Source organism: Antechinus flavipes, chromosome 1 (genome assembly GCF_016432865.1).
Source record: "Antechinus flavipes isolate AdamAnt ecotype Samford, QLD, Australia chromosome 1, AdamAnt_v2, whole genome shotgun sequence".
In the NCBI taxonomy this organism is placed as follows: Eukaryota; Metazoa; Chordata; class Mammalia; order Dasyuromorphia; family Dasyuridae; genus Antechinus; species Antechinus flavipes.
The window spans coordinates 701,525,120-701,537,186 of NC_067398.1; the positions used below are offsets into that span (position 1 = coordinate 701,525,120).

The 12,067-nt window shown below is 42.6% G+C and overlaps 1 protein-coding gene across 1 annotated transcript in view; it reads right to left on the reverse strand.

Moving 5' to 3' along the window:
• The window catches only part of MED13L (mediator complex subunit 13L), a 332,823-nt gene that overhangs the window by 10,206 nt on the left and 310,550 nt on the right, over positions 1-12,067 (reverse strand). The window contains exons 20-26 of the mRNA XM_051976088.1: positions 11,487-11,982; positions 10,683-10,902; positions 9,862-10,050; positions 7,579-7,802; positions 7,221-7,363; positions 3,370-3,528; positions 107-283 (exon numbers count right to left, since the gene is read on the reverse strand). Of these exons, the coding sequence (XP_051832048.1) occupies positions 107-283; positions 3,370-3,528; positions 7,221-7,363; positions 7,579-7,802; positions 9,862-10,050; positions 10,683-10,902; positions 11,487-11,982 (1,608 nt within the window). The remainder of the gene's footprint in view (positions 1-106; positions 284-3,369; positions 3,529-7,220; positions 7,364-7,578; positions 7,803-9,861; positions 10,051-10,682; positions 10,903-11,486; positions 11,983-12,067) is intronic.

A 12,067-nucleotide genomic window follows, 5' to 3' on the forward strand; every position in this document is an offset into this window, starting at 1 on the left:
AGACACTCCCCCATCCTGAGCGGGGCCGGTTCTAGGCTCCCCCAAATTGCCTGCTTGGATGCCGAAGGTCGGACCGAGGCCAGGTGGGAGCAGCCACAGAACTCACCATTGTTGGGGCTGAAGCCATCTTCATTTGGGTAGTTGGCTGGAGCCACCTGGATGGTCGAAGATGTTGGGAACACCAGGATGTGTGTACAAGTAGCATCTTGAGGTGTGTTGAGTTGAGATGACTGGAGGTTCAGTGCAGTGCTGCGCCCAAACACAGAGCCCATGGTGACAGCGTCTGGAAGACAAAGAACAATTCCATTGCTCATCTTCGTGCCCGGAGGTACCTGGGGCTGCTCTATCCTGGGCACAGGAAGGGAAATCTAACAATCCCAGATCTGAAGGGTCAGATGAAGTCAGTTTATTCAAGCATGATGCAACAGAGGCCGAGTCAGCATTCAGTGACTAGATACAATGAGCAGATTAATGACACAGAATCTCCAAGTTTGAGAGGTTCCTATCTTGTCTGGCCTCTTAGCTAAACAAGAACCCCTACACGCACGCACACACACACACACACACACACACGCACACACACACACACACACAAGGATTGTGCAGCCTTCACTTGAGAACTCCACAATCCTGCAAAGCAGCCCCAAAGTGGGGAGCTCCACTTGTTACGTTGCCTCCTCCTCTTGAGCCCACTCTGCCCTTTCAGGGCCCTTTGCCGCTCCTTCTCATCTAGAGTGAAGCAGAACGGGCTAAGTCTTGTCCTTGCTCCAGGTCGTGGTCCTCTCACAATTAAACCAATGGAACCTGGTTTCCCTGGTCTCTGCTGCTGGAGGCTGAGTGTCTCACAAGCAGTTTCTACATGGCAGGGTCTCGAGGCTCCATACCCTGGCTGTCTTCCTCCGGTTCTTCATCTTTTACTACAGTCCTTCCTAACATGCAATGCCCCAAACTTCACCCAACCAGATGGGTTAAGCCAGAAGGAGTAAAGTGCAATTGTCCCTTCTTATTAGAATAGTTGTCTAGCCACACCTCCCCCATCGTATCTCTGACTTTTTGGTGACTTTTTGAACCTAAGACTAAGACTTTATAATTTGCAGACTTTTATATACTTTTATAATTAATGTAATTTATAATTTATAGGCCTTGTAATAAATTATCTCTATTAAATTTTACCTTATCAGATTCAACCCAAATGCCAGCTTTTTTTGTATCTAGAATGTCATCCTTTGATGGCCATCCTGCTGAGCTCTGCATATTCATAAGCATGCCATCTATGGCTTTATCAATGTCACTGACAGTTTAAAGCCAAGCACAAAATCCTGCAGCCCTTCACTGTAAACCTTTGCTTTTCAAAGTGGCCAGAATCAACACACATGAAAATAATGGCCCTTCTCATCAAGGCAAATGGCTCTACATTTACAGGTGGTCCTAGCCCATCCTGTCCCCTCCAGCAGATTGTCCCTTCTATCATTCTTACCCTCTCTTTTGTCTGCCATCTCTACCTGTCTAATTACTGATTTCCTACTGCCTACAAATATACTTAGGTCTTGCTCACCTTCAATAAAACCCTCTTGATCTACCCATCCTACATCTCTCCTTCCCTCCTTCCGAGGGCCATGTGTAATCGCTGCCCCACCTCTCTTATGTCACTCTCCCCTGTCTCCCATCTGGCTTCCAACCTCATCATTTTGAAATGGTAAAGCCTCTGATCCTGATCCAGTGGAAAAGACTCTTCAACCCAGAAATTAGGGTGAGTGCAACAAAGAAATTTTGTTAAAAGAGTTAAAGTAGAATTTCAGCTAAGATGGGACAGATATTTAGAAAACAGCCTGTTTCTATTCAAGGAAAATGTTTAGAGAGCGTTGTCAAAATTATGGAAAGCCAAGGTTTAATTATAAGTTTACAGCAAATCACTGAATTTTTACAAACTGTAAAGGACATATGTCCTTGTTTCTCTCTTGAAAAGGAATTAGATCTAAATGAATGGAAATTGGTTGGAGAGGATCTTTGTCAATTCTATGATAAAAATGGGCCTAACTCAATAATTAATACATATAATGTAATACAATTGGCTATAAGAAGTTATTTAAGTGATAGAATGATGAAAAGGAAAGTACAGGAGGAAGAAGTGCCAACTTTACTAGGTGAAAAGGAGGACGAATCAGATGAGAATGGAGTTAATTACAATTCTGAGCATGATACTTCACAGCAGGAGGAATTAGGTGATTCCACATTCTTTTTTGCCTCCTTGTAGGTTCTGACACTATCTATCACCTCCTTTTCTCAGTGGATTCTCTCCTGTATCTGTAGGACCTCCCTGCCTCCTTTATTGGATCTTCACTTACTACCTGTGGGCAGATCACAGAGCTCTGCCATGAGCCTTCTTTTGTTCTCCTCCCAGACTATTCCATTTCATGACTTCACCAGGCCCATGGACTTGATTATCCTTTCTATGCAGATGACTTTCAGATCTACTTGCCAAATCCAAATCTCTCAGGTATTTGACTATTAGTTTCTCCTCTCCAACTACATTTGAAATGAATCAAGTTAGGTGTCTAGTAAACACCATTCATTTTTCCTTCTAGACCTCTTCCAAACTAGCTTCTTACTGCTGAGGGCAACAACTTCCTCCTGGACACTCAGGCTCACAACCCAGAAGCCATCCTTTGCCTTCACAAACAAGCAGTTGCCATGGCTTGCCGATCTCACCTTGGCAACATCTCTCCCTTCTTCCCTGCCCCTGATCTTGTGCTGGGCCGGCCTGCTTAAGGCACTGGCTCTACTTGGCTTTCACAATTATCTTCTTAAAGAGCAAATTGCCCCCCTTCTCAGTAAACTCTAAAATTAAATATAAAATCCTGCTTGGCTTTTAAAGTCCTTCTTAATGAGTCTTTGCTTCCCTCCTTCCCAATCTTTTTACATGCATCCTGTGGCCTCTTGGCCTCCCCATGCTGAGCCTTTGCTCTGCTTGTTTTCCCTACCCACAAGTCCCTTCCAGCCCCTCCCCCTCCTAGCTTTCATGACTTCCCTCAAGCCCCAGGTAAGCTCCATCTCGGCTCCTCCACTCTGAGCTCTTTCCCACTGGTCCTGCTAACAACTTGTTTGTCCACAGGGCATTTTGCCTCCTCCATTAGACTGTGAGCTCCTGAGAGGAACAGTTTGTCTTTGCCTTTCTTTCTGTCCCCAGAACTGACCACGGCATCCGGCCAAGAGCAGGCACAAGCACTAGCTGAATGACTAGCGCACATTCTTTGGGTCCTACCCCTTAATCAGTGTAATCCAACAAACTGAACGCGGTTCTGTCTCCTCTCTCTCCATCTGCACCACAGGAATGGCAGATTCTGCCATGTGCTCCAAGCAAAACTTTACCTGGCATCACAACAAAGGCCCCCTGGGGCTCCATGGCCACCAGGCAGGCGCTGAGGATGGAAGGTGAGTCTGCGGCTGAGAGTCCACACATGCGGCAAGCCTCCTTCAACTGTTTGCTGATTGTCTGCAGGGAACATTCGCCGAGGAGGATGCTCCAGTCTGAAACAGAAGGCAACCTTCAGTCTGGTCTCACACAGTTATTACAAACAGTTCTGTCCTCTCTTTGGATCTATGTAAATGATGCCATTTTATACAGAAAGGGTCATCCCTTCCTCCTCTACATGGCCGAGCACCAGAAGGCACACCATTTCAGGACAGCATTTAGCAAAATGTTTGGCACTTTATAGGTGCTGTTGTTAATGGTTTTTATTTCTTTCCTTTCCTTCAAGGAAATTAGAAGACCTGGCCCTGAATATCAGTGTCGTTCCTTACGACCAATCCAGAGAGGATTCCCCTCTCTGGACATTTCAGGTTCCTCAGCAGGGAAATAGAGAGGACTGGGAAAGATCATCTTCAAAGGCCCTTCAAGGTCAAAATCTTGTGATCTATATTCTTCATCCCACACCAAGTTCCTGTCACCTGTGTGATGTCACATTTGTGACATCAGCAGACCCAAAAAGACTCCATAGAAACTCTTTTAGAACTAAAAAAATTATTTATTGTTATTTATTATTATTATTATTATTATCATATAGACTAAATTCACTTTAGGGGAAATCTTATGTTTAAAAGTTCCAATGGGATAATTCTTTGCATTTATTTTGTAAAGTACAGACCACTTAAAAATGCTTTTTGGTGACAATATTATGTTATCCCACCTTAACTTCTTTTTTTTACTCTTCTAGAAGAGGAATGGTTCTCCTCCTCCCTCATTCCTATGTATACCTTTCAAGTCTAGCACTTGGCTGAAGTCTCTTTTAGATTATCTACTTATAGATTATAAAATCTATTTATTTGCTTTGTTTAAAAAAAAAAAAGAAAGAAAGAAAGAGAAGAAAGGCAATAAGTGCCAGAGAATGAAAGATAAATATTTTACTTTAGGTTAGGGGGAGAGAAGAGGGAGCAAGGAAGATGGTCATCAATATTCACTTGATCATGTGAATCATGTCCTATTAATTGCTCTGATAAACTAAAATGCACAATTTTTTCTCATACGTTTCTGTTTGCTCAATGTTAATGCACAAAAGCATCATGACCCTCAAGGAAGAGCATTTCTGTGGGATAACTAAACTCTGAGGGATTTCAAGTATTCAACCTTTGGCCTTTTTAACCTTCCTAATATACCCAAAGCTGACAAAATTCACCCAGAAATGCATGAATGTTATTCTCTCAAAAGTCTTCTTAAAATTCAAATATTCTTTCAAAAAAGCTACTTCTCTTTCTAAAGAGCAGGTGAAAAGAAAACTATTTTCATCTCCTAAACATACTTGAAGTTGGAATACTTCAAATAAAATCTCTGAGCATAACATGAAGAGTCCATGTTAAAAACCACAGAAAAGCAAACAGATGTGAACTACAGATTTCAAACCAAATAAGGAAGAGGTGAAAAAAGGCAGTCAAGGTAAGTACACTTCATCACAAGCACTCTGATCAGTATGAACCCGGAGTACTACAAAAAAGCCACACAGATCTCCTCCTAACACTGAGGTCTCGGTCCTGTGACCACCACACCAAGGGAAGGAGCCGCTGTGACGAGGGAGTTGACATTTTGATTTGGCACCTGTCACTCTGGATGAATGACCATCTCTGAGAGATGCCCCTATTCCCACGCTCTTCTTAGAGAAGAGGGCTGGGACAGAGGGAACCACCCAAACAAAACAAAATGCTGTCCTCATTAACTTTCCAAAGGAATATTCACCTGACTCTGCCCTCTCCTAGCTGACTCTATCAGTTCTCTCTGCTGCTCTTCATATCTCAATGCTTACTCCTCCCCAAAGATAAGAGCAGCTTTGCTAATAAGTTAGCACATGATCAGAGCCTCTAGGAAATAGCCCCTAAGTAATAGTATAGTAGCTGAATGTTTGCATTTTGTTGTTGCTGTGAACTTTAACTTCATAGGAAAAAAAAAAATATTGCTGTGGAAGCTCTCCTTACCAAGTAAGTGTGGAAATTCATCTGGAATTTAAAGTCTCAGAGAAATGCCTCTGGCACCAAAAAGTGAAGTGCTTTCTCCCCAGTTACACAACAAGGAAGTGTGAGAGAACAAGAAAGCCAGCCCTCTACTGGCACTACAACACTGCTGCCCAACTCTCGGCTGCACTAGCCAACGAAAACTTCATTTTCTTGAAAATCTAACGTGACCCTCGAGAGTTAACCCAGGCTCATTTTGGAAAGAGAGATACACTGTCTGTACTGAAAATGCTTTCTGCTTAATAAGAACTAATGATCAGTGACTTTCATGTGACTATGGGTGCGGTCATTTAATAATTCTTCATCAGTTTATTTTTCTGTGTCTTCCTTATTTAGGGACCATGGCTCGGGTTGAGATGACCTATAAATGCACTGGAATGTATGTGATCTACGTAATATCATCTGCTAAGAGTTGCATTTGTCAGATCTCTCCATTGGCAGAGAAGCCTGTTTCTATTAGGACTTTGTGTAGCACTTTCTCCAAGAAACTAGAGAATGTGTCTCCTTCTATAATGTCCCAATGGACATTTGTGATCTAAGTCTCACTGACTTCCTTCAAGTCTCCAGAAGTAATGTCTACTACAAGAAGACTTTGCCAGTCTTTTTTCACCTCTAGCATCGGCTCTCTGAGCTGCTTTCCAATTCTTCAGGTATCTCAGATGCACCTGATTGTGGATCTGTAGTCTCCTTCATTGCAATGAACTCCCTGACAGCTGACTCTAGTTTGCCTTTCTTTGATGCCCTACTGTTTAACTCTGTGTCTGGAACAAGTGAGTGTTTAATAAATATTTGACCAATTAAACAAAATTAAAATTTGGATTTCACTATTAATGAGTTTTAAACTATGCAAGGCAAGCCACATTGCTAGTTTATTATTATTATAACCTTATCACATTAGAATCTTGTTATATTTAAGGTTCTGTTTTGCTTTATCAAGGCAAATATGTTCTTAGAATCAATAATCAATAAATACAATGAATCTTGTATTTAAAAAAAGAAAGAAAACTGAATTTCAAAGAAATTAGGATTTGAGAAAGAAAGAATTGAAATGATGATTCCCCCAACATTATTAATGCATCTCTTCAGGTTACCAATAAATAGTCTCAACATCAAAGTGGCATTCCTAAGCATTAGAAATACTGGGTGGAAAACTTCAACAATTGGTGATACTTTCTACAGGTTTCCAAGGCTAGATTAGAGTAAGCATAACTTAAAGCTTTGTATATGGTCTCTTGAGTTCTTTTAGGGGAAAAATGCTATTGAAAAAGTAAATGAATGTTATCAAGCATATTGAAAATTTTGGGGGTAGGGTGGAAGTTGGAGCTATGCTTTCACTGGGATGGAGAACTCCCATTGAGGAAACATCCTCTACTAAAGCAGCTATCAGCTTGAAACTTCATTTCCAGAGCTGCCTGAGTTTTAAGGGAGGCTATGGGACTTGTCCAGAATCCCATAGCCAGTCTCTGCTAGAGGTATGATTTGAACACATTTCTTGTCTTCTCTATTCACACTGTCTTTCTAACCTTTGTTTAAAAGACTTCCAAATCCTAATAAGGAACCAGACAAGTAGCTTGCTACTGTATATACAAAGACCCAGATGGAGAAATCTGACATGACTGGAAACTGCCAATGATTTCCTACTTTTCTGTGATGTTCCCAGACTCCCTTCTATCCTCCTCTTCTCCCTGGCTTTATCTCCATTGTCTTTGAGATCTCTTTACCTTTTAACTCCCCATGGCCAAGTCTCCCAAGGCGCCCAATCACTACTCTCCAGGGCACTGATGTCATCTGAACAATTCCAATGCACCATTCCCATAACTTCTGGAGCCCAATTTTGCGTGGAGACACTTTACTCCTCCGAGATCTGGAGAGGAAGAAAAGTGGGGAAAATAAAGAATGAAGCAAATTTTCTCTGGGCTTATTATATCCCCTACCACCAAGCCTCTTCCCCAAAAACCAAACAGACCAAACACACTGTGCCAACTGCATTTGGAAAAGAGAACAGAAAGGTTCATGCACGAGGCAAAAATAAAAGACAGGACACTGATCCACGTGTACTAGAAAAGCTAAGGCTCCTACCTGTTTGGTAAATCAATATTTACAATGCAAGTTTCCAATAATTCGCCCTGGAGGTCAGTGCAAGAGGCTAACAGCCAGCGTTGATCATGGGACAAGCAGTAGCCAACGAAGAGCACGTTATACTTCTGGCTGGCTTCTCCAAACGTCTCTCCCAGTTCCGTCTGTTTGTCTTTGACCGGTGCCAATACAAAAGGAGGGGAATAAAGCTCGATTGGACTGGGCCTCTGAAATCAAAGTCAAAATCAGCATCAACACAAAGCCAGCTTGTAAGACCATGTCTGCATAGACACAAAATGGCACGTGACAATATCTAAAGAGATGAAGACAACAGGGCCGTGCAGAAGTCTAGGTGACTAAGTAAATAATGACACTGGCGAGGGTGAGAGGATTTAAGTGATACAAACTAGGAAACCTAATGAAAATCAATACTTCCTTATCTAATAAAACAGCTATTTTAAAAAGGAATCTAAGAATTCAAAGCATTAACTGTGAATAAAGTCAAATAATTTAAAGTAATTACTTAAATGTGACAGATTGTAAAAACACAGTTGTCATCCTCACTTATGTTTATTATAAATGTTTATACTTTTATAAAATATAACACATGATTCATTCGAGGCCCCAAATGTTATTTAACTTCAATAGAGTGGGTTATTTATCAAGAGGGTAATTTTGAAATTTGGTTGCAAGCCCCTGAAGACTAAGTAGGAGGCCTGCTACAATCCCCTTGTTGAAAATGACAAAACCCTGCAGTTCCATAAGAAGGGAGAATGCAGCATGTTAAAGTATAGCTCTTGGGAATCACAGACAGGCTTCAGTGAGTCAAACACCCATCTCGGTGCCATCGGTTCTGTTCAGGGTACGAAGCCACTGTCCTTTTCCAAGCAGACAGAGCACTTTCCAAAGATGCCCTCTGACTACCCAGGGCTCCTAAATGGATTCAGAAGTGAAGTGGAACTACATTAAAAGCCATCCAAAGAGGTTTGTAACACACCACAGCTTCTCAACAACCAAACATAACAAAGAACTTCATCTGTAAAACAATGAGCTTTGTCATTTGAGGGATCCTAGAAAGCCCAGTACCCTAACATACTGGGATTTGTCTTTGACTAGCAGAAAGAGGCCACTTCAAACTAAAACCATGAAGAAATTTCTCTTTTTCCTAAATAGTTTTTAGTAATTCTCTTTTCTTAGGAAAAATTAAGTGACTACACAGGATGTACTGCCATGCTGCAATTTTAGGAGATCATAAAAGGTCGATTTTTACTCGAATTTCCTAGGAAGTATCAAGCTCTTGTTGCTCATAATCTTTTCCTTATCCAAATTCACACTGGGCAATGCGTTAAGGGCAAAAGAGGGAAGAAGGATTCCCCAGTCACTGAATGGTCAATGGTACACGTCAAGCTGTTCCATAATGCTCTAGTCCACTGGACTGATTGATAGCAAATCCTATGGCAATTCCGAATGCCTATAAAGATGGGGAAGGGAAGAGCAACAGGCTTACTGGAGGAGGGAGAAACCATTGAAAGGGACCCCCAGGAGCATTATGAGTGGAGGTCACATATAAGCTGTGTCAGTCTGTTTGGAAATTGTCCTAACAATTTATATGGGAAACATTTTTTTATGCGATAGGAAATCTCACAATTGAAAGATACTGAATGATGAGTAAAATTTGATAAGCCTCATATTTCTGTTTTACAAATCCAAAGGTTCATACGTTAGATCTGTCTAAAGATGACAAGTAGATTTATGAACAAAAGATAGTTATCGTGTGGATTAATGCACATTGTAAACAAAACTAAAATCACCGAGTTAGAGGAAGTGCTATGTAGAATGAGCAAAGTAAACTGACCTCACTGTGAACTTTCTGGCTAAGATCAAGCAGATTCCAGGCTTGTTAAGAAAGAGTGGAATTAAATAACATGTCTCCAATAAGCCTCTGAGGTCTTTTAAACAATTATAGAATAACATACTAGACAAGCTGTTCATCAGAGTAAGAAATTCATACACTAAGAATAAGATTAATTGATGAATACCAAATTCTGAAGTTTTAATTTTAAAAAAATCCTTTATGTAAGATATGAAGGAGAAGGATATTGGTGCCTTATCGCCTAAGTCTCAGAACAGCATTTGAAATGATTGCCTATTTTCTAAAAATGTTTTAATTTCTGGGAAATAATCTTTGAGTTTAAGGAATGTGGCTGGCGCAGAGAAAGCTAAAACCTTCCACCTGTCACTCAAACTATCCTGCAGTCTGCCAGTCTTCCCTTGCAAAGTACCAACCTCAGGGTTCTTGAGGGTCGTTTCAATACTGGCTGCCGGTCCAAAGCCTGTGAGAGACTTAATGTGGATCTGGGTGGGCAGAGGCCGCCTGCATTGGCAGTACACTGAAAATGCCATGGACTTCAAGTGCTGAATGTAGAAAAATTGTTCATCCTTCATTGTCTGCAGCATGTACTGGCAAGGCACAATCTGGACATAGACATTCAGATGATTAAAATCAGAAATACTCACGCTGGAATAGGCCGAATAGAACACGGGAAAATGAAATTGTATTGATTCTCCATTTGACTCAGGAAAGAACAACTGGCTTTGAGTTTGACGCAGTTATTCAATGCATGTAGCCCAAAGCAAAGAACAACTTATGCTTTTAGAGCACTAATTCTTTCCAGAGACACCCCTCCCTACACACATTTTATTGTAAATTTACAGCAGATGTTCACAACGTCTCCGCCCAGCTACTGCATGCCATCCTCTCCCCAAATGATGCAGACGTACCATCACTTGGGTACCATGTTACTTCTCCTCTTTAAGGCTGAATTCTCAAGTTGCTGGAGTTGCGATTTCAACATCCTTTACTTAAACATGTTCATCTATTTTGCTTTAACACAAATCAGTTGGCAATAATTCACCCTGGCTGCTCTCTACTTGCTATCTAATGAACTTCAGGGATCAGTTATTTAGGACACAAATAGGAGGTGATTTTAAAAGTCCTCGTCAGAAAACAATTTGAGGAGTTTCTATTTCATTTTTTTAAAAATACCAATGTATGTTAAAGATATTTATGGATTAGAATATTTAGAAAAAAGTAAAAAAAAAATTACTTGGAGAATGAAAGAGTTTCTCATATTCTCAGGTAAGTTATCCAGCATGTCTGTGTAGCAGCGCATCAGACCGAGCAGCCAGAAGTTTGCTGGTGTGGACTCCTCCTCTGCAGTGTAGGTAAAGGGATCCACCATGTAGATGACCACAGCTGGTGGGTAGGCCTGGCTGTCGGCCGACTCCGGCTCCGTGGGAATCCCTATCCTCTCCCTTTCTGTGACACTAGAGAGATGGTCATTGTTAGCAGCACAGACAGAAGCAAAAGAGTTTAGTGAAAACTGTGATGTGGCAGGGTTTAGATGGTGAAAAGTTACGCAGCAGAAAGAATACTGGAAAACCATTTACTTACTGACTGACTAAAGAATAACTCTCCCACCAAAAAAGCATCAAACCCAACCATTAATGTCTGAACCAGTTTGATGGAAAGCAACAGTGAAAATGGCCAGAAGCAACCGGTCATTAAAGTCCTTTAAAAATAAAACCAAAATGGAACAAAGCCTAAACCCTAAAACCATTTTCTTGCTAAGTCTGGGGAGTCCAGAATACAGGGGAAATGCGATGTCCCAAAGGGCCCGGGACTTCTCCCTCCCACTCTGGAGAACCTGCCAGGACAGCCTGGCAGTCAATAGCTGTGCTAAAGGGATCTTTTCTCTTGGGCTATGTCTTCAGCATCCCCAGAATAGGTTTTCAGGGAGAAGCAGGAGAGGTTTTATTTTCAGTGAAAACTGGATATTGGTGACCCATAAAGGAGGAGAAGAAATGAGAAGAAGCGAAGAGCACTTGGAGGAATTCCAGAAATGTCCTACCTGTCTTGTCCTTCTGGGGGGGGCTGCTGGGAGGAGTTCTGCCCAGGTTCTGCCTCCCCTCCGGGGCCCAGGCTCCCCGGCGCTCTGTCTGCCATGCTCGTCCCAGCGCTGGGCGTCTGGCCTGTGCCGCCGCCGCCGCCAAAGCCTGAAGAGGACGTCACACTGCCTGGAGTCACGCCAGGCCCTGAGGAGGCTGAGGAGGCTGGTGGCCCTGAGGAACCAGCAGCCGCAGAAGTACTGCCTGAGCTGCCATTGGAGGTGCCGGCTGGCGGAGCTCCGGGTCCCGAAGCACAACCTGGATTTGAAGCGGATGGGCCCACGCTCCCAGGGGCGGTTTGTGCCTGTGCTGCTGCTGCAGCGGCTGCGGCGGCGGCGGCGGCGGCAGCGGCTGCGGCGGCGGCTGCAGCGGCGACTGCTGCTGCTACCGGGGCTGAGGCTGGGTACTTAGGTGGAACCAGTAGGCTGCTGTCCAGCTGCAGAGTAGCTAAATAAGGTGCTGCAAGAGCATCAAGAGGAAGGTTAACGCGGCCCCGTAACTCTTGGGTCCCCATCCCAATTGCTGGAGGGCCCTCCTGTCATGG